This window comes from Calypte anna, chromosome Z (genome assembly GCF_003957555.1).
Source record: "Calypte anna isolate BGI_N300 chromosome Z, bCalAnn1_v1.p, whole genome shotgun sequence".
NCBI classification, from domain to species: domain Eukaryota; kingdom Metazoa; phylum Chordata; class Aves; order Apodiformes; family Trochilidae; genus Calypte; species Calypte anna.
In genome coordinates this window covers 4,361,342-4,386,837 of record NC_044274.1, presented here as the reverse complement: position 1 = coordinate 4,386,837, position 25,496 = coordinate 4,361,342, and the positions used below count along the sequence as shown (strand labels likewise).

General features: G+C 43.0%; 1 protein-coding gene across 1 annotated transcript in view; it reads left to right on the top strand.

Moving 5' to 3' along the window:
• The window catches only part of CZH18orf25 (chromosome Z C18orf25 homolog), a 49,285-nt gene extending 35,272 nt beyond the window's left edge, over window positions 1–14,013 (top strand). The window contains exons 3-5 of the mRNA XM_030467123.1: window positions 837–1,019; window positions 6,987–7,113; window positions 11,066–14,013. Of these exons, the coding sequence (XP_030322983.1) occupies window positions 837–1,019; window positions 6,987–7,113; window positions 11,066–11,255 (500 nt within the window). The 3' untranslated portion in view covers window positions 11,256–14,013. The remainder of the gene's footprint in view (window positions 1–836; window positions 1,020–6,986; window positions 7,114–11,065) is intronic.
• The last annotated feature ends 11,483 nt before the right edge of the window (window positions 14,014–25,496 follow it).

The following is a 25,496-nucleotide window of genomic DNA, read 5'->3' as shown; positions in this document are numbered from 1 at the left end:
ATCTTTGTCTTGAATCTGACTTTTTTCCTAAACCCCATCTGTTTCAAGCAAAATTATTTTCACTCTATACAAAGAAAATATTTCTTCCTAGCAAAATAGAACAAAAATACCTTTTTTTCTGTTATTCCTCAAGAATAGATTTTGGAATCACATAAGCACTTTTTCTCCTTCTTTCCCCCAGCACTTTGGTGGCCAGAGAATGTGGTAATCATATTGAATTAAAAGCATATTTATCTTAACACATCGTAGTTTTGCTTCCTGTTATTCTTGGTCTTAAGAAAAACAATGCAAAAAAACCATTGCCATTTTGGAAAATTCCCGTGCCCTTGACAAGTAAATATTATAAAAGGAAAGCTGCCTCATGTTATGTTTATTGTCACAGTTATACCAGAAAGTTATTTTTGTTCAGTCATCTCTAAAGTATTGTGTCACATTAATTTTGTAAAATTCTCTAGATAAATATCTTGTCTTACCATATCTAATGTCCTGTAACACTATTTTTTTATTTTAATCTGAAGAATTTATCCTTTTTAAGATTCTGAATGCAATGTTGTCAGAAACCGATAGATTTAAGTGTTAATGTGAAAGATAATACACAAGTAACTTTTGCATTGATAAACATGTTTCTCTTACATTTGTCTTTTCTTGTGTATGCAAGGGTTAAAATGTTTCTGTAATTTCAGACTGTGTTCCTTAACTGAAGTTTAATAATTTGTATAATTTATAGTTCTTCAAGAGCTTCACGTAGGGGATTGAATTTATCCTTAAGCAAATTATTAGGTGTCTTTCACAGGATGCTGACCACTAATACACACTGCTTTTCTCTCCTTCTGCAGATGGACCACCAGTTGTAGCTCATTATGATATATCAGACACAAATTCAGACCCAGAAGTGGTAAATGTGGACAATCTGTTGGCGGCTGCAGTGGTCCAAGAGCACAATAATTCCTTGGGAAATCAAGACATGGGATCTACCTGGAGGAACAGAGGGCTTCTAAGTGAACTGAGCACTGATGCAGGTTTGTTTAAATTATCTTCGTCTGACATTTGTTCCAGGGTCTCATTTGGTGCTCTCCTTTAACTACTTTTAGTATTTTTGCAGTCTGTGCAGCTTTAAAAGCTCCTTGTGTGGATTTTGCAGTAAACCAGTATAGGTGCTTACTAAGAGTGTCTGGCATTTTTTCAAAAATAGAACTGATAAAAATTGACAAAGATTCCCACAATGTATTTTTGACACCAATTTTCTTGATTATTATTTTCACCCTTTTCCTTCTAATTACTTCTTAGAACTTAACTCTGGGGTTTTGGTGTCGTGTTTGTTTATTTTTAAATAAGAATGAACTAAGCTTGTTACCAAATGGTGGATTATGGCAACCCATGCTACCAGATAGTAAACCAACCTTAATCTCGTTTTAAGTATTGTATTTGAGTGTGTATGTCTTTTTTGTTTGTCTCTTTATTTCTTTAAAATACAAGCATTAATTATTCCTGTATTCCATCTGCACTTCAGACATACCTTAGAAATTCTACAGGCCAGCATCAGGAAAAGATGAAGGGTGAAAAGGTGCTGCTACATGGGCTTAGCACCAAGAAACAGAAAAGAATTTTCTTTCAAGACAGCAAGAGCAGAAATAGTGTGAAAGAATCCAGAGAAATTAATATATCTCATAAAAATCATTCAGCTTTACTAAGTGCTTGCAACTCTTCACTAACAAGAGTTGAACATCAACATGAGACTGTGTTTTGGATGCAGGAAACTAAGGGTGTATTTTTTTGTCCAACTTTGTCCCATAACCTTGTATGCCAACATGTTCCCTTCCTTTCCATTGATTTTTTTTTTTTTTTCATACCCGTGTGAAGATTTTTGGCTACATGAGACATGGAGTTTTTCCTGCAGTGGTGTGTGGAGCACAGCAGTTTTTTGCTTCGTGCTGCATTTTCCAAATGTAAGCTTGCCAAAGGGCACCTGAATTGGAAGTGTCCTGGTAGCTGAACTACTTGTCAATGTCTATAATGCTTAAAGAAATGCAAACACCTGGCAGATTTTGAAATAAATGTTCCATTATTGTTTAGTCAATAAGGCACTTACTTGGAAATTAGAATTTCTGTTGCATTATTTTCATTTGATCTGTGGCTGGATGTTGTTCCAACCTTTTTTGAGGCTAGCCAATGTTTTCCAAGCACCCTGGTAGTGTTTGCAGCATAGCAGCTGACTCATAGTTAGCTATTTGACCCGTAACAAGCCCTCTCCTTTATAAAGAGATTTATCAAAGAATTAGATCAGAAGAAATCTGTCATAGAGCAGTAATGGATTGGTACATCAAAGGAGCGTAAGGAAATAAAAAGTAAAGTTTCTTACCAAACTTTTCTTCCACTTAACAGACAATAAATTATGTATTCCCATGGGGAAAATAATAACATAAGCCTTATCTATGTGAAAAACAGTATTAGGGCACACTATCACATCTCTGTTCATGAGCAGATATTTGGGGTTTTTATTGTTTGGTTGGTTGGGATTTTTTGCAAGCCTTGATGTTGTAGGGTAAGCAAAACATCTCCTGTGGACATCATCCTACTGTTCATGGAGAGAAACTTAGCAGCATAGGTGTGTTAGTGGTGGGTCATCAGAAATAGGGTGATAGGGGTAGGACAAAGTTGGTCTTGATGATCTAGAAGGTCTTTTCCAATTCTATGAGCAATTCTATGAGTCTGTTATTAGGCATGAAATTTGTATGGCCAGAGGCTGTGAATCTGTCTGCATGCTGTAATCCTGATTTCCACTCAGCTACTGTTGCAATATCCACTCTGCTAATCATGGCTTCTCCACTGCTAATTGCCTTCTTGCTGTCTGAACTTAAAGCTATGGTAATACATGAAAATATTTGGGACTCTCATTTATACTCCTGGGGATTAATTTTGGGGATACTTAAGGGCTGATCTGCCTTGCCACTGAGACAGACATCACCCTGTCTGGCAAAGCCTGCAGAGTTGTGGCACACCATTAATACAACATATGAGGGCAGGGTGATAATATCCATAAGAGTTTGTGGGAATCAATGACCAAGAACTGTGTGGCCTTCTGCCACCTGAGCTGTAGCAGATGGGACATCCAGGAGTTGGGGTGATGAGGCTTAGAGAAAATCTCCATCCTTTATGGGATGCCAAAAGAAACAGAGGAACAAAGGACGAGGAAAAGGCTGAGGTGCTCAACACCTGCTTTGCCTCAGTCTTTCTTTAACTGTCCTTTCCATAGACACTCAGCCACACGAGCCAGGGGACAGAGAGGGCATGGAGAATGAGGTTATCACAGTAAAAAGTCAGTGGTTAGTGACCTGCTATACCACTGGGACACACACAAGTCTTTGGGGCTGGATGGGTTACCCCTAAGAGTGTTGAGAGAGTTGGCAGATGTGCCTGCCAAGCCACTTTCCATTATTTTCCTTACAATTTTCAATTATTTATTTTAAATCCTGGATACCGGGAGGTCCTAATGGACTGAAGGGTAGCACATGTAACACCCATCCACAAGGAAGGCAGAAAGGAGGATCCAGGAAGCTACAGACTTCTCTTCTGTGACTTTGGAATCAGGGAAGGTCATGGAATGGATCACCTTGGGTGCCATCACAAGTCATATAGAGGACAACCAAGGGGTCAGGCCCAGTCAGCATGGGTTTGTGAAAGGCAGGTCTTGCCTGATGAACCTCTGCAGAGGGACCTGGACAGACTGGTGAGTTGGGCTGCTTCCAATGGGATGAGGTTCAACACGGCCAAGTGCCGGGTCCTGCACTTTGGCCACAATAACCCCATGGGGAGCTTCAGGCTGGGGACAGAGTGGCAGAAAGGGACCTGGGAGTCTGGATTGCCAGGAAGCTGAACATGAGCCAGCAGTGTGCCCAGGTGGCCAAGAAGGCCAATGGCATCCTGGCCTGGATCAGGAACAGCGTGGCCAGCAGGTCCAGGGAAGGGATTCTGCCCCTGTGCTCAGCCCTGGGGAGGCCACAGCTTGAGTCCTGTGTCCAGTTCTGGGCCCTCAGTTCAGGAAGGAGATTGAGGTCCTGGAGCAGGTCCAAAGGAGGGCAACTAGGGACCCAGCAGAATTCCTGTGAGGAGAGGCTGAGGGAGCTGGGGGTGTTGAGGCTGGAGAAGAGGAGGCTCAGGGGAGACCTCATCACTCTCTCCAACTCCCTGAAAGGAGGTTGGAGCCAGGGGGGGGTTGGGCTCTTTTCCCAGGCAACTCTCAGCAAGACGAGAGGGCAGGGTCTCAAGTTGTGCCAGGGGAGGTTTAGGTTGGAGCTGAGAAAGAATTTCTTTCTGGAGAGGGTGATCAGCCCTTGGAATGGGCTGCCCAGGGAAGTAGTGGATTCTCCGTGTCTGGAGCTATTTCAAAAGAGCCTGGATGTGGCACTGAGTGCCATGGGCTGGGAACCACGGGGGGAGTGGATCAAGGGTTGGACTTGATGATCTCTGAGGTCCCTTCCAACCCAGCCAATTCTATGATTCTATGATTCTATGGTCTCCTTCTATGACAAGATGACCCAGCTATCAGATGAGGGAAAATCTGTGGATATTGTCTATCTAGGCTTTCAGAAAGCATTTGACACGGTTCCCTGTAGAATTTTTGTGGAAAAACTCACTGCTCATGGCCTGGGTGAGCATACAATCTGTTGGGTGAAGCAGTGGCTTGAGTGGAAGGGCCCAAAGAGCATTGATTTAAATCTGGAGTTAAATCCAGCTGGTGGCAGTCATAAGTGGCATTCCTCAGGGCTCAGTGTTGGGACCATTTCTGTTCAACATCTTTATTGATGACCTTGATAAGGACATATTGTGCATCATCAGTTTGCAGATGACACCCAAGTTGGGTGGGAGTGTTGATCTGCATGGGGATAGGGAGACAGGATGGATGGGCCAGTGTCAACAGCGTGAGCTTCAATGATGGTGCCAGATCCTGCACTTGGGCCACAACAACCCCATGGGATGCTCCAGGCTTTGGGAAGTGTGGCTGGAAAGCTGCCAGGCAGAAAGGGCCCTGATGGTTCTAATTGAGAAGGGACTGAAAATGAGCCAGCAGTGTGCCCAGGTAGCCAAGAAAGCCAGTGGCATCCTGGCTTGTGTCAGCAATAGTGTGGCCAGCGGAAGGAGGGAGGTGACTGTCCCCCTGTACTCAGCACTGGTGAGACCAGACCTTGAGTTTTGGGTCCAGTTTGGGGCACTTCAGTATAAGAGAGATCTCGAGGTGCTGGGGTGAGTGCAGAGGAGGACAACCAAGCTGGGGAAGGGCCTGGAGAAAAAATCTTATGGAGAATGAGTTAGGGAGCTGGGACTGTTCAGTTTGAGGAGGAGGAGGCTGAGGGGAGACCTCATCACTCACTATAACTACCTGAAAGGACATTGTGGAGAGGGTGGTGGTGGCCTCTTCTCACAGGTGTTTGGTGATAGAACAAGAGGGAATGTACTGAAGTTCCAGCAGGGTAGGTTTAGACTGGACATTAGGTAAAAATTGTTCACAGAAAGAGTGGTCAGACACAGGAATAGGCTGCCTGGGGCGGTGGTTGGGTCACCATCCCTGGATGTGTTTAAGGGTTGTTTGGATGTGGTGTTGGGGATGTGTTTTATGGGAGAACTTTGTGGATGGTGGTTGGACTCAGTGATCCCAAGGGTCTTTGCCAGCCTGAAAGGTTCTGTGGTTCTGTGATTCTATGATGCCAATCCCAGGGCAGTGATCACATAAAGCCCTCAGTTTGTATCTCCTGCACATGACTCAAAGCCTCTGAGCACTTGTATTTTATATCTCACAGTGTGCCCAGCCACTTTTTATTAAAGAAATATCTGTGATGCATTTTGGGACTTTCTGGCAGTCTAGTGTTATTTGCCAAGAAATGTTCAGATGAATTATTGTGTTAGGAAAGATCTTCTTGAGTCATTAATTCATTTTAAGTTCAGCTGACAAGTCTTTTTTGCCTTGTGAGGTGAAAACTCCTCTTTTGGGTACAGGGCAGCACACAGGCTTCCTTCCCTTGCTAACCCTGATCAGATGTTGCACTAAAGGGTCTATAAAAAACAAACATGCAGTATGGACTATGCCCCTCTATTCCCTGCATCTTTTCCTAGCAGTCATTAGGTTTCCCTGGCACTTTTTTATAGTTTAATTTCTTCTCTCAGTGTCCTCTTGACCTACAGGGGGTTACAATCAGTTCTGCATGTTCACATACATTTGAAATTCTGTGGACTGTTACTGCATTCTCCTCCTCTCATCTTTGAAGAGGTGTCCAGTCAAGCTAGGTATACATAATGTATTCATCTAATCTCAAATTTCCTGTTCAATGAATGATTCTTCCCCTGTGTGAGCTGAGTGAGCAGTTTCCAAAGAGTACTGTCATCTGCTTCTGAGCTGCCCAGCATCCTTCAGGTTACTGCTAAAGAGAGACAGTAGGAGTAATTTTTTTATGTATTTATTTATTTTAGGGGAAAAAAAAAAGTAGTAGAAGTTATATTTTAATTGAATTTTTATTGTGAAATGACACTTTTAAGAAATTACATCTTAATGACTAAACAAACATTTTCCTTGGTGTGTGTGATGTTTCTGTCCAACCAGTGAGGTTTGTTAGCCACAGTATCACTGAGTTTGATTTACTGACACCAGGTTGTCTTGCTTCTTTATTTCAGATTCAGGCACAGTGTAACTGCCAGAGCTGTAGTAAAATAACAGCTGGGAAGCCTAATTACACTGAGTGTTCTTGTTGCAAAAGTGTTCACAGTTGTGTGATGGCACCATCACTACTGAGACTGGATAAATCTCATGGTCATCTCCTGTCTCCTATCAGATAGGAAGCTGGATATCTGGAAGCTGGATAGCTTAATCTAATAATATTTTCCAGTCTCTGTGTTTCAGTCTTGTTTTATTAGCTTGGAAAATTCCTTTTCCAGCTGATTTCTGTGTTGTGCAAGTTGTTGAGTACTGGCTGTATTTGTGTTCTTTCCATCTGCAGGTCATTTGGATCCAGGCTTCATTGCAGTTGACAAAGCCTCTACTGGTAATGCCCAGATCAATGAAGAAATTAATATCACCTCTTCTGATAGTGAAGTAGAGATTGTTGGAGTTCAGGAACATGCCAGGTATTAATTCCTTTTTGCTTTCTCTGATATTTCTTTCTTTTTATCAGAATACTTGAATTGCCGAAATTAATAAATAAAATAAAATAACAATAAAGAAACAACAATAATAATAATGATGATGATGATGATGATGATGATGATGATGATGATGATGATGATGATGAAAACAGCTTCCCACTTTCTCTTCTGCAGTTACCTGTCCATGCCCCTGAGTTATCCAACCTTGCACTTCTTTTTTTTATATTCTGCTGGTGACTGTGATGTCAGAGTGCATTTTTCCATAGAATATTATCAAGTATTCAGACTGACAAGTATTCAGATTAAGCTTGCAACTTGATATAAAACACTAACAGGCTAAGCATATGCATTATTGAAATACCAAATATTGCAATACTAAATGTGTATGCATCAGGAATTCAGATTTTAAGTGTGAATATGCAGATGGATAAACAGAAATACTTACTGGTTCTTGTTTCCTTTTAAAATACTTCAATAATTCAATCAGCTTCAGTTGATTTAATTAATCAAGAGTTGTAAAAATACTGTATATAAATGGCCAGTGTCATAAGATAGCCCCTTTAGACTAAAAATTACGAATCTTGGTTTTATTTCAAGATAGTAGAGAGTTCAAAACCCCAGCTGAGGGTCCAGATGTGTTTCAGCTGTTATTCTCATTAGGCATTTTTTGATGTTGCTCTTCATCTTTAGCCTGTGATCTTTCCTTGGCTTAATTTATTACAAAACAGTTGAACACGACTGGCATTTTCAAATAGTTTGAAGGTTTGATGTGCTAGAATAAACCCAAGGTAAAACAGCAAACAGACAGACTTTCTAAAACTGGTCTGGTGCATGGCTGGAGGCAGAAAAATGCTGTGGGGGACAAGGAACAGAGCTGTTCCTTATTGTGCCTGCACCCTGTCTTCATCTTGAGGAAGGGAAAAGAGAAGGTGTGCAGGACTGAGTTTCCCAGGCTGAAAACTCTGCAGATGTTGTGGGCACAAGGCAGTGCTGCTGGATGTGCAAAAAGGGAATTTTAAGGTTCTGAAGCAAGAGAAATTTAGTCTTTGCTTTTAGAACAGTGAAAGCCCTTGCACGGCCAGCTCTTTAGGAAGATGCTGATTCTGCAGAAAGTATCTCTGCTGGCTGTTTATCAGGCAGACCAAGGGCTTAGAGGATCTTTGGTGTAATGATAAGCAGTGTGGACTTGCCCCACCTTACCAGCTTGTGTAAATCTGTGTAGCACCATGTGCTCACAGCCCTTCTTCTTCAGGTCCCCTGTCTGAAAGCTTGCCATGCTGCTTGCCTCAATAATATTTACCAGAATGTGAATGTTGAGTAAATGTAGAGTTGGTGTTTAAAATCCTTTTTCATTGATATGGACAGCAAAGACAGATATGAAGCACACCTCAGTGCTTACTTTGTTGGTATAACCACCTACCATCTCCAAAGACTGGTTCTTACTGGCTCTCTTGAATACTCACACATTTCAGGTGTTTCAGTCCTGTTTAGAATTTTATTTCTCTTGTAGGTTTGCAGTTATGAAGTATTGATGGGCTTCTGACAGGGTTGTCATTTGGAAAAGGTTTAGGTTTTTTGATCAGTATTTTTTGCATGCTTAGTTAGCATGGTGTTTGGATTCTGTCCTTTTCCTCACAGTGTTTTTGTGTCATTGTTGGACTGCCATGAGTTGTGACACCCTAGAATTTGTCCATCATTTGTAGTTTTTTAGATTGATAGTGAATTGGTGGTGACTCTCATCGTTGGAGTATTACTTGGCATCTACTTAGGACACCAACTCATGTTTTTCAGTTCATTTAACTTTTTTCCAGTAGATTTTAATCTTAATTTTTTATTCTGGATATGTATATACAATCCTTTTCTGTTTTGTTTTTTTTTAACAGTTTTCCATGCCCCCCACCCACCTAAACTTCATATCTTTCCTTAGCTACAGACTGGAAAGCATGTTCCCTAAGCTAATGTTTGGTGTAATTTTTTGTCTGTGGGCTGCCTGTGCGACTTGTTTGAGAAAGAACACTTTTGGTTTTGCAAGGTATCATTTCTATGAGATAATTTGTAGCTGGCTTTTTGTCATCTTCAAGGAGCTAGTATTAGCTTTGCCTAAGCACTGATTTCTGTTCTTTGTCAGAAGGATGGACCATAGTCCCTGAGACCAAATATTGTATTTGCTTTGTTTACAGGATTTTCTTGTCAGTTACACTTTAAAGTATTTATTCTTAAAAGAAAGGTGTTTTTTTTTAAAAAAAAACCCAACAAATAAACAAACCTATAGTTGTTAGAATTCCAGTCTCTTACTACTAGTTCTTAGGAGATATGTTCTTTAAGTATATATTTTAAAGACTGAGGAAGTAATAAAAAAGTCATTCTGAACATCACATCTAAACTAAATAGCATATCTGAGAAGGAAATGAGACATTTGTATTCAGAGAAGTTAAGAGCTCACAGAATGAGATTTTTCATTCCATTTCATAAAGCTCCAACCAGACTCAAGAGAGATGAGCATGACCTAAGTAGTTCTGGAGAGAACAGATTTTACTACCTTAAATTAAAACAAATGAAACGTAAATGTCAGGGATGTGCAACCGGCGTGGAAAACCTGGATTCCTGAAATGAGGCACACGTGCCTTCAGAGTGACATGGGGAGTGCTTGCCCCAGCAGCCTAACATCTCCTGCTTTAAGTGTACAGACAGGAGCAGCCTCAGCCACCAGCAGTGCTTACAAGAGCAAGTCAATTTTTTGAGCAGTAGGTATAAAGTTTTACTAGGATTTGTTTAAGATGTACAACTAGGAATGGAGTGTTCCTCTTGAAGGCTCCAGTAAATTCCTGTCGTCACTTCATCATATGATCTTTCAATTAGTTGTGGTTTTTTTTCCTATTTATTATTAGTTTATACTTAATTGTCACAGATCTGTTATGAATATAATAGGTAGAAATACTGTGCAAATAAGTAGGTATGTACCTCACTTCAGCAAGGCACCGGAGTGTGTGCTTATCTTTAAATAATCATTTAGTCTCATTGACTATAATCACTTCAAGCTTGAAGGTTTTGCTGAAGGAGGGCTTTACTCTTATCAGTGAGCATTCCCCAACATGTTTGCAATCTTGAGTTAAGGACACCAAAGAAAAACCAAGTGTAATGGCTGCAATGTAATTACAAGATGTCTCTTGTAATTACTGTAGTGAAAGTCTCATTATGTCCTTATTTTAACATGCTTTTAATTTCACACAGGAAGGTATCTTTCCTCTTTGTCTCACCCAGACCCACTGAAGTTTTTCTCTTTGTAACAGTCCAGTGGGTAAAACTCCTAGGAGGAAACCCTCCTTCTGAATGGTAATACATGTGATGTAATGGGGCAGACTTTCAGATCTTTAGGACCCATGCACAGATGGATGAATGCATAGAAACACACACATTTTTACACCCACTGGCAGAATTCCCTTCTTAAAAACAATATAATTTCACCATCACCCCTGAGTTTTAATTTTAGCCTTAGCTTTTGTCTCACCCAGCCCCACTGAAGTTTTTCTCTTTGTAACAGTTCAGTGGGTAAAACTCTTTGGAGAAAACCCTCCTTCTGAGGAATGCATGGTAATACATGTGATGTAATGGGGCAGACTTTCAGATCTTTAGGACCCATGCACAGATGGATGAATGCATAGAAACACACACATTTTTACACCCACTGGCAGAATTCCCTTCTTAAAAACAATATAATTTCACCATCACCCCTGAGTTTTAATTTTAGCCTTAACTTTGTTACTGGTCATTGAAGGAGGCATGGGCTCTACAGATGGAAAAAACCACAAGGGCATATTGGAGAGGGGCATGTTACAAGATGCCTAAGTGATAAACCACTGCAGCTAAGAACCTTGTGCTTGAGCTCCACGGCAGCTTTAATCCTTCATGGGTTTTTTTTTTTGCCTTGCTACAGGTGTGTGCATCCCAGGGGAGGTGTGATTCAGCGTGTGTCTTCCTGGAAGCATGGCTCAGGCTCACAGTATGTTAATGCTCAGCAAACACCATCATGGACAGCTGTGACTCCCCAGCAGAATTGGTCTTCACCCCCAGAAGTAGTGGACCTCACTTTGGATGAGGATACCAGACGCAAATATCTACTGTAATGCAGTGTCACTGTGTTTGTGTCTCCCCAGCCCTTCTCCCTTCCCGTGGCACAGTTCATTGCTGAAGCTTCAGCTTCAGGAGCCTGAGTCCTGGCATTACAGAGCTCGAACTCATAAAAGTTTTTAATTTCCATAAGAATATGGTGTAGTTTCAGTATCACTTAAGATGGTTTCGCCTTCTCAAAGGAGGATTCCTCCCCAAAATTAAAAGCCAGTAGCTCCAAATTTAAAACATATCTACAGTTACTAACTTGAGTGTGTGTTAATCAGAAGTAATAACTGTGTGCAAGCTTATGTCCTCCCACCCTTTCCCACCTCCTACTTCAGAACGTTTTTAGTTTATCAGTATATTGAGTTTGTTAGTAGAAGTTAGTGTTTTGCTGTGTGATTTTGAGAAATGCTGTGTCCTCACTGATTTCAGTGGAACTGGGGGTATTCAACACTTCTGAAAACTGGGCCAAGAGTATTTATACCCAAGCTTATTTGGTTAATGATACCAGCAGAAGGGACTGCCTTTAATACAAATGGCCCATAACATATGCACTGAACTGCTTTTAACAGTTTTTTTTTATTTTCAGTATAATTTCTAGTTTACACTTTTCAGTGCTGAGTCTTCTGTCTGCTTGACTACTGTGTTTCATGGATCGTTTTCCACAGCTTGGTACAGTTTAGAGTAGTAATAGTAGTGATTTACTAGCAGCTGATATTTTCAAAAGCACAAGAAAAGTAATAAAAAGGCCCATTGTCCTTCTTTTTAAACATATCTGAACTTTTCTACCTGTTTCTGAGTCTTGCCTGGAGTAGGAGAAGGCGAGGAATGAAATATGTTGCTCATGGTCCTCATTACTACTGTTGCTTATTTGCTTCATTGACCATTTCAAAAAAAAAAAAGCCCAACTTGGCAAAACACTTCAGCAGATGCATAACATTCAGTGTTTGCTGAAAATCGTGAAGCCATTCAAGTGTTTTAAACTCTGTCCTGAAAGATGTTGCAGAAACAGGGCCTACTGTTGTGATTTCTTTTTTTAATTTTTTTTTTTTTTAATTTTTAAAATTATTTTTAACTAAAAAAACCAAACCAGATCTTCACCATTTTTCTTGCTTTTAGTGTGGGATGGTTTTTTTTTTGTTTTATGATACAATCCTGGAAACACTTTCTACCAGAATATGTACTGAAATCAGCAGAACTACTCGGTTTAGCAGGCTGTATTTTCTGTAGTGTAGATGGGAATTCCTGCCCTTCATCTGTCATTTTGAGCCTTTTTCAAGGCAAAAACCAAAGATTAGACTTTCACAAGATGTTATCCACTTTAATTGTCTATTGTGCAATTGAAATGTTCCTTTGTAGTCAGAATGTTTCTAGCAGAAATTTTGTACAGCTCCATCACCACATTTTTTTTGCCATTTAAGGCTGAACAGGGGATAGTGGGGGCATGGGAAGTTCTGTCTTCTTTTTGTGTTGCCTGCTATCCAAAGTTGGCTTGGAGTAATTTCATCTGTGGGGGAAAAAAAAAAAAAAAAAAAAATTAAAATTACCTATGGTGACACATAACTTACAGGCAAAAAAAAACCCAACCCCAAAACAAGAAACCAACAAGCCAGCTAATATAGTTAGTAACAGTTTTTCCTTCAAAAAGCAGAACAGTTACAGAACACCTAGGCAAGGTATTGATACTCCAATTGCAGACCTTCTAAACATAGTCGTATTGAATGGCCAGAAAAATGCACGAGGTGCTTTTAGTGACTGATTTCTTTCTCTGGGGATGGAATGGAGAATGGAGCCAGAAGGGGGAAGCCCTGTGCTGTTGGGGCACTGGATCAGCCATGTAGTTTGTTGGTTTTTTTTTTCTCCTTGTTGTTAAGTCACACAACTCAGCTGTCAGTGGGCCAGCACCCATGCTGTAAAGGTAATTTCTTTTTTTAACAGTGCTGATGCAGTGTGGCAGCTCTTCACTGTTCCAGCTGGGGGTCTGTCAGAAAGCTGCCAGAAAGGGCCCATTTGTAGTCCTTCCGTGACAAATGCAAAGTAACTCACTTTGTTTTTCAGTTTGTATATGATGTGAGTTCCATGTATATATAAAAACAGATGCGTCCTCACCAAACTTCCTCCAATTGTGCACTGTGTTTGTTGAAACAATTCGCATATTGTAGTCTGATGCAGGCTTTCTTTTTACTTAAAACACTACGTATTCTCACAAATTTGAAAGGTAGTGATCTGAAAACTGCAATCACTGGATAGTTAGCAAGTTTTCTTTTTTTGTTATTTTTTTTTTTATTATTGCTTTTTTTTTATTTTATTTTATTTTATTTTTTTTTATTTTATTTTTTTTTTTTTTAAGAGAGCAAAGGGTGCCTGGACAGTTTTGCTCTTCTCAGCAGGAAAGAGAAATGTTAGCCATTGTATGGCTAAGAAACAATGCACTTGGGGCCTGATCCAGAACCCACTGGAGTTGGTGCAGGGCTTTCCACCAATTCCAGTGTGCATTGGCTCTAGCTCTCCATGGTTTTAGCAGTTCCTGAATTGCTGGAGTGTGAACTTAGAATCTTCTGTAGTGAAGACAAATCATTGCTTAGATATAAATGTTTAAAACATGTGACTCTAGTTAAAGAAGTGGATTCTTCTCAACACTCACTATTTAGTTCTCATTTTCCATCTAGTATTTAATGGTCTTTGGAGAAAAAATAATAATAAAACAGAGTGTTATATATATATATATATAAATATATATATTTTTGGTGCAAGATGCGACCTTCTGTTTTTTGAAACAAGTCTGTAGCATAAAGGTTTAACTATTTTAAGACAAAATAAAATAGAGTGTATTATTTAAACAATATCAACTTGTTTGGGATTTTTTTTCCCCCCCACTTTCATTCAGTACCCTGCTGTTTGTCATATCTCCTAAATAAAGCCTTAATCTCTGAGAACAGGTTCCAGCTGCTCAATTTCAGCACTGTTCTCTGCTGTCATGCGTTTTAATGTTGACATTTCCAGGCTGTAAATGTGATTTCCTGACCCCAAAACTTGTTTTATCTCTAAGACCAGAGCAGGACCACTGCTTCTCCCTGTCCCACTGGTGGGGGATGCTCAGGAATCCCCTGCCCATTGAGCTCAGCAGAATCCCTTCTAGGAATGTGGATTCTGCACAGCCCCCCATCTTCCCACTGGTGTATCTCCAACTGCATCCCCTCATCCCATCCTCACAGCTCTCTCCTGGTGGGCAGTGAGAACACTGGACCAGGACAGAGAGCAGCATTGCACCCCTCTGATCTTCTCTCACATTCAGGTGGTACCAGCAAGCTTGGTTCTGCTGCCAGTGGGCAGAACAGTGGAGGGAATGGGTTGTATTTGGTCACAGTAACCCCAGGCAATGCTGCAGCCTTGGAGAAGAGTGGCTGGAAAGATGCCTGGCAGAAAAGGAGCTTGGTGTATTGATTCACAGGTGGATGAATATGAGCCAGCAAGGTGGCCAAAAAAGCCATTGGCATTCTGGTTGGGACCAGAAATTGTGTGACCAGCAGGAACTAGGGAAGTAATCCTCTTTATCACAGAATCATCTGGGTTGGAAAGTGCCTCTGAGATCATCCACTAATGAATCCACCCCCTGTACTCAGCACTGGGCAGGTCCCACCTCGAGTACTGTGTTCAGTTTTGGGAACCCCAATACAAAAAGGACATTGAGGTGTTGGAGCAGATCCAAAGAAGGGCAACAAAGCTGGTGAAACTTTTGGAATACATCACCTATGAGGAGTGACTGAGGGTGTTGGGGCTGTTTTAGTGTGGGGAAAAGGTGGCTGAGGGGTGACCTTATCACATCTTTATCTCTTTTTTATCTTTTATCTTTACCAATACCTGAAAGCAGGTTGTAGTGAGAGTAGGGTTGGTCCTGTCTCACTGGTGACAGAGGACAGGACAAGGGGAAATGGCTTCAAGTTGCATCAGGGGAGATTTAGGTTGGATATTAGGAGAAAACTCTTTACAGAAAGGGTTGTTAAGCACTGGAACAGGCTTCCCAGGGAGGTGGTTGAGCATCCCATCCATGAATGTTTTGTAAAATCACCTGGTTGTGGTGCTTGTGGACATGGTTTAGTGGTGGGTCATCAGGAACAGGGTGATAGGGTTAGGATGAGTCTGGACTTGATGATTTTGAAGGTCTTTTCCAGCCTGAGCAGTTCTGTGGTTCTGTGATTTGCAATGGATGTGTAGCCCAGCTGTGGAGCTCTGGGCTGGTCCTTGCAGACCATAAGAGGGGGTGCCAGGCTGAGCAGCATTTTGTAAAACCAGAAAATGACACCAGGAAATTTGTACCTGCAAGTAAAGAGAGGGATGGTAAGTATTAACTGCATGGTGCTAAACTTAGGAGCTGCTGGTTGCCACTCTTCCCATAGCCACTATTGAACTAATAATAAAATCCACTACACTTCCAACTAAGTAGAGGAGTTTGCTTTAGTTCTGCTGTTCTTATCACAAGAGAAGTCCCTCCGTGGTGCAAATAAGCAGAACTGTTGTGTTTTATGTAACCTTAGCATTAAAATCCATGACTATTTTAAATGCCATGATGGACTCACTTGAGTTGGCTTTTCAGCCCCATTGAGTTCTTGGCTCTTCTGAATCTCGATGAAACAAATTCTGGGTCTAGTAGAGGTTATGGGGGTGGACACCAGACCCAGATTTTATGTCGTGTGTATCACCACCTGGAGCTTGGTGCAGATGTGTGATGATGAGAGCTGACACAGCTCCTGAATTTTTTTTCTCTCTCCTTCACCAAGAGACACCCAGGGTCTTTGGACTTCAGGATGCACTAAATGGAAAGCTTGAAATTCCTCCTTCAGCACTCATGGCTGCTTTGCTTTCTGGGAACTGCCATTTCTGGCATGGTACAAGAACTGTGACAAAAACTACCCAAACAGGTCAGACTATCTATTGCTTTCCCCAGTGAAACTGTTGCACTGAAGATTAATTTTCTTGCTGAAAATGTATTTTATCTGCCTGAAAATGGGGACTGAAAGTGCTTTAGTAAGTGCATTAGTTCCCCAGTGCCATGGGGAATCTGTAAATGGTGTCCTTTGTAGAGCCCATCTCCTCCATTTACTGAAATACTACTTATTTTTCCCTTTCCTTTTCAGACCCATCATTTGTGAATGTCAGCTCCTGTGGCTTTCTCCACAGAGCATCACTGGGGTGCCACTTCCCCTCTGCCAGCAAAGGAAAGGAGCAGCACACCTGCAAAATGTGAACATGAAACATACAGACCCTGGATTTACTTTCAACTTTGGTGCAAATAAAGTCAGGACCCTCCTTTTATTGAAACTAATCAGCAGCTGAGGAGTCCAAACCCCCAGGTCTGTGTCTCAGCATCAGGGAGTTTATGAAGTATAAATGCATTCCTGAGAGTCCTTACCACTACAGATTCATAAATGCCTCTTGGAAGTTTTCTCTTGGAGCTGCTTAGTCACCTGGATTTGCAATTCACTTTAAAATTAGGGCTGAGTTCCAGCTGCTGGGAAGGAAAGATCTCTCAGACAGTAAATCTCAGGGCAGAGCTGGAGCAGGCAGGGGGAAAACTGTCTGAAAGTTTAATTTCAGGTCATTTTTTTTTAAACGTTTATTAGCTGCATATCCAGCTTTTTGGTGAATCCAGGGCAACCACATCAGAACTGGAAAAAGAAGCGAGTAAGTATCCCCCATCAAATAAATTTTTCATTAGTGTAGGTGAAGCAAACTGAGTGATGAGCTCTTGGAGTCTGACCAGTGCCTTTCCTAGGGGCTTTCCTCTGTGTGCCTCAGGCACAACACAGTCTCCTTCAGCTGGGGACCAATTTTGCATTTCCATGGCTTCACATCATTGATAGTTTTTGGCTTGCCCATCAGCAAGAGCATTCAAATCTTACCATTTCCTTTCTGCCAGGCCCCTCTGTGTACACCTTGAACTTGAGAGGACTGCACTCCAGTGTCAGGTCTGTGACTGCAGCTCATCTGACCTCACCCACATCCTCCAGTATCACCTCTGTCTGATCAGCAGTTTTAGTGGAAATCACCAACCCTTACGTCCCAAAATCACTCTAAAAATAGTGATCTTGTGTCACTTCCTTGGAAAAGCATCTTTTCCAATACTGCAGATCATAGAAGCAGAATAACTTATTGGATTGGAATAACTTATATAGATTGGAAAAGAACTTTAAGCTTACCAAGTCCAGCTGAATTAACTATCTGCATCCTATAATACCTCTTGATTTCCACCCTTATCACAATTGCTCTCTGGATGCCCATCATTCAGCAATACAGACCTCAAGGGAAGGCTGCTGTTTCAAAGCAGGGCACATCCAGATCCCTCCTCGGGGGCTGCAGATATAAGTGGGAGATGTTTATCCACAGTGTTATGAGCCATCAGTGGTTCTATAAACTGAAAGAGGAGCTTTGGAGTCAGATGTGGTTGGGCTGGAATGAATCTTTTAAGATCCTGGTGGGAAATGTGTCACTTGTGTTACCTGTTCTCAGGCAAAGCTCTCATCTTAGCGGGCACAGGCTATGACAGAGATTCATGAAAGGGTAATTTTATGGCTTTTCCACATGATTACACTTCCCATTTGGGTCCATTTATTCACACTCTCCCTGGACCACAGATGGCAACCCTGCCAAATAGAAACTTCCCTCTCAGGAGCTCTGCCATTTACAAATCATGGGCTGAGCACCTCGGATCTGTTTCCTGACATCTCACTAACACCTCCTTTCTGCTGTTGTTTTTCAGCCCTGGTGGGTCCTGCTGTCTGCATGAAGAGCCACAGCAAAGGTCTCCTCAATGCCACAATGGGTTGGCAGCCACCTTGGCTGGGCTTTCCTTCTTCTCTTGGCCAGCAGCACATCTACCAAAGGAAAAATCCCCCTCCTCGTCTTGCAGCAAGAGAGGAGGGCACCCTAAAAAACCCACTGTGCACTTAGATGAAGTGGTGACGTGGGTTAATGAATAGGTTTGGGCACAGCATTGGTTCTTCTGAGCATTTGGAGTTGGCTCTTGAAGGTGAGGGGCTGCATTTCCTCATCTTTCTGCCTATTGCCCTCCTGGGGAGGGATGGTGGCATCTCCACAGTCTGGAGTGGCAACAAGGATGGGACTTGCAGGAAGTGGGACATAATTGAGGGCAGCAGATGGGTGGCACCTTAATTGCTCCTCCAGCTTTTCCTCTTGCTTCTGGAGCACATCCTCAACCCTCTGGGCAGAAAGGTCACCTCTGGCATGGTGGAGAGAGGCAGCCAAAACCTTGGTGTCTGAACACATCTCTGATTTTCTCAGCAAAGGTGGGAGATGGGCCCTGCCTATGAGATGAATCCCATGGAACTAAAATCATAGGTCTGGGTATTCTGTCAAATAAATTTTTTTTCTGGGTCTTTTCTTGGCCTGTTTGTGTCGTGTTTCCAACCCCAAGCTGGAAATGAGGCTTGGCAGGCAATGATAGGAGCTCACCTTTGGTCTATGGAAGGACCACAGCTCTTCAGAGAACTGCTTTCAGCTCCAGACAGGTAAGAGCTGGAGGTCATCTGGACAGAATCTTGGTGGGCAATCACAGACTTTTAGAAACACCCTCATTTTTCAAGTTTTGCCTGACCAGGCTCCCAAACACCTTTCATTAAAAAAGTCCCTGAAACAATGAAAAATCCAATCACTGGGAGTAACCACGTGTCCACTGACCACACCTGGCCTGGGATAAAATCCAGGCATGAAAGCCAGGAGCACAAGAGGGAAGCAGTGAGTGCATGGCACAACCTTCCCCAGGTGCTCAGGGCTTTGTGAGGTTTGCTCAGACAAGCTCAGGATGTGCTAAATAACCCAATACTCAACCCATCCCCTTAACACCTGACACAATCATTTCTGGTCCCTGTTGGCTCCGGGAGAGGTGTGAAGCTGCTCAAGCATTACTTAGTCTGGAGCAAGTAAGCAGATGCCTTCCTTTGAATAATTGAAAACCCTGTGTTTCCCTGTGCTGATGAACTCACCTGCCATGGGTGTGCTGTAGATATATTCTTGATGATGAGCCTCAGACAGCCCCAGCACAAACCTTGGATGCCTCCTCTGCAATCTAAGCCCATGCCACCACTTCAGGCCCCGATAGATGATGTGTAGGGCATCTTTAGGGGACCAGGGATCTCCCTCCACTCCTGCAGGAGATGCAAACTTGGGCTCAAGTGTTGTTCTTCATTCAGTTGGGTTTCTTTTTTTTCCATCTCATTTTCATCAGTCAGGGTGGGCTTTTTTCCCCCTGCAGAGAGTTGGATAGCCCTGGGGGCAACCCAGAGCAGATCCAAGCCATTAGGAGACAGTGGTGGGAAGGTGAGGAGCAGGCTGGAGGTTTTAAAACACCCAGAGCAAGAGACAAAACACAGTGGGTAAATCCTGATGAGAAGAGGGGTAACTTCAAAGGCAGCTCACAGCATGTCTGAGACAAGACTCAGTAGAAAACTGTTTAGCTCATCTCTTCCACTGCAAACAGAGGATCAGCCCCTATCAGGTGCACAACCTGGGTGTCCTCCACACCTCCTGAGAGCATTTGAGGACTTTCTCTGTGGCTGGGGTGCTGCTAAAACCTGAGTCTCAGGACATTATGTAAACCCCATCACACTTGCAGCAGCAGGAACACTGGCTCCTTGCACAATTTGTGCAGTTTGTCCTGCTGCCTGTTAAGAGGAGGAATTAGGCCAATTTTTAAAGCATGGAGCATACTTTCCAGAAGGGTTTGAGCTCCCTGCCAGCTAGAAAAGCCCTAGAATGCTTTGTACCCCAGCGAGCAGCAGCACCACATGGTACAGCCAAGTTTTTGGAAGGGTAATGCTGAGCTCCCCTCTTCTCTGATGTGAGGCCAATGAGAGGTCTTTGCCCTGGACCAGTGTCCTGTGGAGGTTTCAGAAGGCAAACAAGAGTGTATGTACACACAAAGCAAAACTTCCTTGTAAATTAAAATTATGGGGTTGGGCTAAAGGACGTAAATCAGGATCTCCAGTACACTGTGTGCTGGAGCAACTGCTCATGAATTGGCTTGTACCAGACCTAGAGCAGTAACCAAAGCAGTATTTTAAAGCAGAATGTACCCTGGAGAAGAGAAGGCTGCAGGGAGACCTTAGAGCACCTTCCAGTGCCTGAAGGGGCTCCAGGAAAGCTGGGGAGGGACTTGGGACAAGGGCAGGGAGGGATGGGATAATTAGGAAGAGTTTCAAACTGAAAAAGGGGAGATTGAGATGAGACATGAGGAAGAAATAGTTTGTTGTGAGGGTGCTGAGCCCCTGTGCCAGGTTTCCCAGAGAAGCTGTGGCTGCCCCATCCCTGGCAGTGTCTCAGGTCAGGTTGGATGGGGCTTGGAGCAAGCTGGGCTGGTGGGAGTTGTGGCACCCAAACCTGTCTGTGATTCTAGGATTAAACAGGGGTTGATGTTACCTCCCCTACCCATAGCTCCCTTTCTCACAGCATCCCAGGGATGTCCCTGCTGGAGGGGGAACATCAAACACACCTGGTGGGGAAAGTGTCAGGATCCCACCCCATGGAGAGTGGGACTGGGATGCTGTGGAGTGAAGCAATGACTTCACTCACTGCCCCTCATCCATTGCTAAGCCAAACCTCCTCTCCTGTCTCAGGGATCCTTCTCAGGCTTTGTGTTTTTATGACATAAGAACATTTTTCTCTCTTTCTTTATCAAGTTTCTATTTTTCTCCTTGCCTGGTCCAGCTGCTCCACACTGTTTTCCAGCAGCAAGGCACAACGTGACCTTCTGGCTTATCTGGGAGTTGTTTTTCACCAGAGAGCAGAGTGAATTTTGGGTCTGTTTTCCCACACTGAGGTAGGGCATCCTGCTGCAGCGCCCAGCTTCTGTGATGGCACAGGTGCACCCGAAAACGCTCAGAAAAACTCTCTAAAATGCTTCAGAATTAGCTTTACACCTACATCCTCCCCTTCCCCTGCCCCAGGGTGGAATCCCCTGAATCTCTTGTGCTCCAGGCTCAACCCAACCCACTCCCAACCCCACAGAAAGCCTGGAGTGGGGAGATGTGGGTGGAGGTGAGGGCTCTCAGTAGGACCCCTCATGAACTCCATGAGATTTTATTGTAGTAATATATTATATATATATTATATTATTATATAATATAATATATTGTAATATTGTAATAATTGTATTGAGATTTTTATTGTAATCTGGGCATTTTAGCTCATAACTCCTGGGAGGGAGCAGGCCATGGGAAGGCACTAGATGGCACCAAAGCTGGAGGATAAAGACTCCAAGCTGACATCGTACCCTTCTCTGCGTCCCTCAGGGTAGGGGAAAGTGCCCCCTAAAACAGGGAAAGGGGATTGGGAATGTGGAAACAACAATTTTATTTTTGTCTTCCCAACCACGCTGGACTGGCTTGCTTCACCCAGACCCTGCCCAGTATCCATCCCACAGTGGGGAAATCTGCCCCAGGAACATAAAAGAAATCAAAGCATCTGGATGTAATGCCAGAATTAAATCACCCAGATGTGATTCCAATGTAATTAATCATTGACAAGTCCAAAAGGGGGTTGTTTCTCTGGATTTCCAGTCTGTGATCTGGGAATGCAGATGGGATGATCGCCCTTGCCATATTTTTGATTAGTGCAAAACCACCTTGAGATCAGGGAGTAAATCTCATAAATTAAATATTGGAGAGGATGAAAATAAGGAAATAGGGAAAAAAAAAAAAAACCAAAAAAAAGCCCCACAAAACAGCAACAACAGGACACATAAAAACAAAAAAGGAAAGGAAAGGAAAGGAAAGGAAAGGAAAGGAAAGGAAAGGAAAGGAAAGGAAAGGAAAGGAAAGGAAAGGAAAGGAAAGGAAAGGAAAGGAAAGGAAAGGAAAGGAAAGGAAAGGAAAGGAAAGGAAAGGAAAGGAAAGGAAAGGAAAGGAAAGGAAAGGAAAGGAAAGGAAAGGAAAGGAAAGGAAAGGAAAGGAAAGGAAAGGAAAGGAAAGGAAAGGAAAGGAAAGGAAAGGAAAGGAAAGGAAGAAATAAGGAAAACACAGCAAAACCTCTACTTTCCAAAAATATGGGTAGGATGGATGTGGAAAGATGAGTGAAGGATGTGAAATATCCTAAAGGCCAACCCTTGCCCAATCCATAGGGAGGTGCAGGGCTGAGGTGGAGGATGTGGGGTTAAAAGTGTAATTGGAAGGAGGCATTTAACCAGCCCCAGCATCCCACTCCAAACATGCAGCCCAGAAGCATTGTCAGCTCCTGCTTTTTAACAGCCATCACATGCCAGAAAAATGACTTTTATTTTTCAGGCTACCATACCCAAGCAGGTGGAGAAGTAAATTCCTCACAGAAAAATAATTCAGTTTTAGCAAAATGAAAAAAGAGAAATGGGAGGAGCACTGACCTCTCCCTCCCCCCCCCCCTTCCCTTCCCAGCTCAAGAAATTGTGATTCCTCCTAAAAGTGCTCTGGAGGGCACTGGGTCCCTCCAAGCAGCTGTGAGCTCCCAAAAATCCCCAGTCCTATTGGGGGGATGAAGGAAAAGCTGCTTCCTGCTTTTCTCCAGAGAAAGTCCTGGGCCACGAATCTGAAATCTGCTCTGGTAAAAACAGTGCAGAGCGTTTTCTTTCTTATTTCTCAAATGGCTGATCTTTGACTGTGAGGTATTTACCTGTTTTCTCATTTTTCTCCCCACAAAAACCAGAAAACTGAAATGCTGAGATGTTTCATTTTAAGGCTGATACGTAATGTTTTTTTTTCTCTACATTGCCTCTCTGGGTTTGGTGGTTTTTTTGGTTTTTTTTTTTTGTTTTTTGAGAAAATAATGAAAGTGGGAGAAAAAAATACTGGGGAAGAGAAAATAAAAGAGCAGGAGAAGCATAGATTAAACATCAGTGCAAATAAATCTCAAACCCTCTGATGAATCAGGAGCTTGAGTGCTTCGGTCTCTGTTGCTGTCTCTCCCAGTCACAGTGTGATGCTACAGAGTTTACTGGAGAGGTTTCTCCTCCCTTTTCACCCTTTCTTTGCCCATTCTTCATTTTGCCTTTCGTTTTCCCACATTCACTTTTCCCTCCAGGTTCAGTTCTTCAGTGCTGGCTTCCCAAGCCTTTTATCTCCCCTCATCTAAGACCTGAGACACTCAAAACCTGTTGTTAATGTGGTTTGTAAGACCCACCACCCTTCCTACCATCCTGCCCTGGAAGCACCAACAAAGATCCAGCCATGCCCACAACATCCTTGCTGTATCACCACTGACATTAAGATGTGCTTCCAAGGAAATCATTATTCAAAACGTAGCTGAAAATCAGAAAATAATCCAAGGCTCAGGCCACCATCTTGCAAAGAGCTGTGCTTCCTTCCTACCAGGTGCCAGGCATCAGATCTTTCCATGCCATTAATCCCACTGCTCCCCATCCTGCCACAAAATTCCCTCTGGAGATGGAAGATGCCAGAAGTGGTCCTTCATTCAGGGTTTATCCACTGTCTTGCCAAAGGCTGTCCAAAAAAAAAAAACCAACAAAAAAACAAACCTTAAAGTTTGAAGGATTCTGTCTCCTGGTTTTTGAACCCGTTGATCCCATTCCAACTTCCCAAAGGATTTCACAGATCTTGGCATCCACATTTCTGAGGGCTCTGAGGTGTGCAGAGGGACAGGAGCTGAGAGTTATAGCCACACCCAGACCTGCCTAAACTTCCCCCTGTGTCACAGTTTTATTTCTTGAATATCCTCTGGGTGTTCCTGGCTAAGGGGAAAAAACCTTCCCTGGGATGAGATATGATGAGTTCAACTTCAAAAGCATCTGCTCCATCAGTGCCACGCACGAAATCCAGCAGGCTGGAGAACACCACACTCATGAAGATGAATTTCATGGGGTTAATTTTGAAGGAGGGCTTGTGGCAAAATTAGGAGGGTGGCCCAAAAAGGGGGAAAGTGCTAGGACCCAACCCTGATGGAGTAGCAGTATCAGACACCAGCCAGGCAGGCTGGCAGCAAAGTCTTGTGGTTTGGGGTTTGTTTTTTTTTTGTTTTTTTTTTTTTTTTTGTTTGGGTTTTTGTTGTTTTGTTTTTTGTTTTGTTTTGGTTTTTTGGTTTTTTTTAATTGGTTGGAAACAGTAGTGCTGAGGTACTAATAGGCTGACTCTTGTTCTTACCTCTGCTGTCAGAGTGGTTCCAAAGAATGTTTATCAATATGGTGATAGGTGCTTTATATATAAAAATGTAAACATATATATATATATAAATTATATATATAAATATATATACAAAAAAAATATAAAAAAATAAAAATTATATATATATAATCCACACTTGGGTGACACCAGCAGGCACTGGCCACGCAGACAGGAGGATGCTGAGGGCTAATTTTAAACATCAACCTGTGCCCCTGGCATCTGCTTGACATGCAAAACCCCAGCCATGGATCGGGTGTCCTGGGGCTGGGGGGAGGCTCACAGGGATGGAAAGCAGCAGTGAGGGCTGAGACTAATGAAACACCCACAACAACTGCTGTGGGGGAGCTGGGAGCAGCTGTGAGGGCAACCGGAGCTGGTGGTGGGGTGGCCCCAGGCCAGCAGTGGTCCCAGGGGACCACGGGGGTGACATCAGTGCTCCTTGCAGAGTCCACGGGCATCCTGGGAGTCACAGAATGTTTAGGTTGGAAGAGACGTCCAAGATCACCCAGTCCAACCTTTGACTAACATCACAGTCAACTACTACACCATGTCTTTAGGGACCAGGTCCAAATGCCTTTTAGATGTCTCCAGGGGTGGTGACTCCACCGTCGTCCTAGGCAGGACATCCCAATGCCTGACAACCCCTCTCAGTGAAAAAATATTTCCAAATATCCATCCCAAACTTCCCCTGGTGCAGCTTCCATCCATTCCCTATGCTCCTATCACAGTTCACTATGGAGAAGAGGCTTTTTCCCTCCTCATTCCAACCTCCCTTGGGGTAGCTGATGAGAGACCACCTTTAGGGTTTCCTCTCAGGAGTCCCCCAGCCGTGCCCTGCAGCCACCAGGGTGGGGATGGGTGAAAGAGGAGGTGGAGGTCTCTCCTTCTTGGATTCACTGCTGGCTTTGGCTACCTTACATCTTCCAGGCCTTTTAGGGTTTGGAGATGTGTCCCTTTTAGGGACACGGTGTAGCACTGGGCTTAGCAGAGGTAGGTTACTGGCTGGACTGGGTGATCTGAAAGGTCTTTTCCAACCCCAAAACATCCTGTGATCCTAGGATTTGCAGGAAGTGTTTGACACAGGGAGCTCAA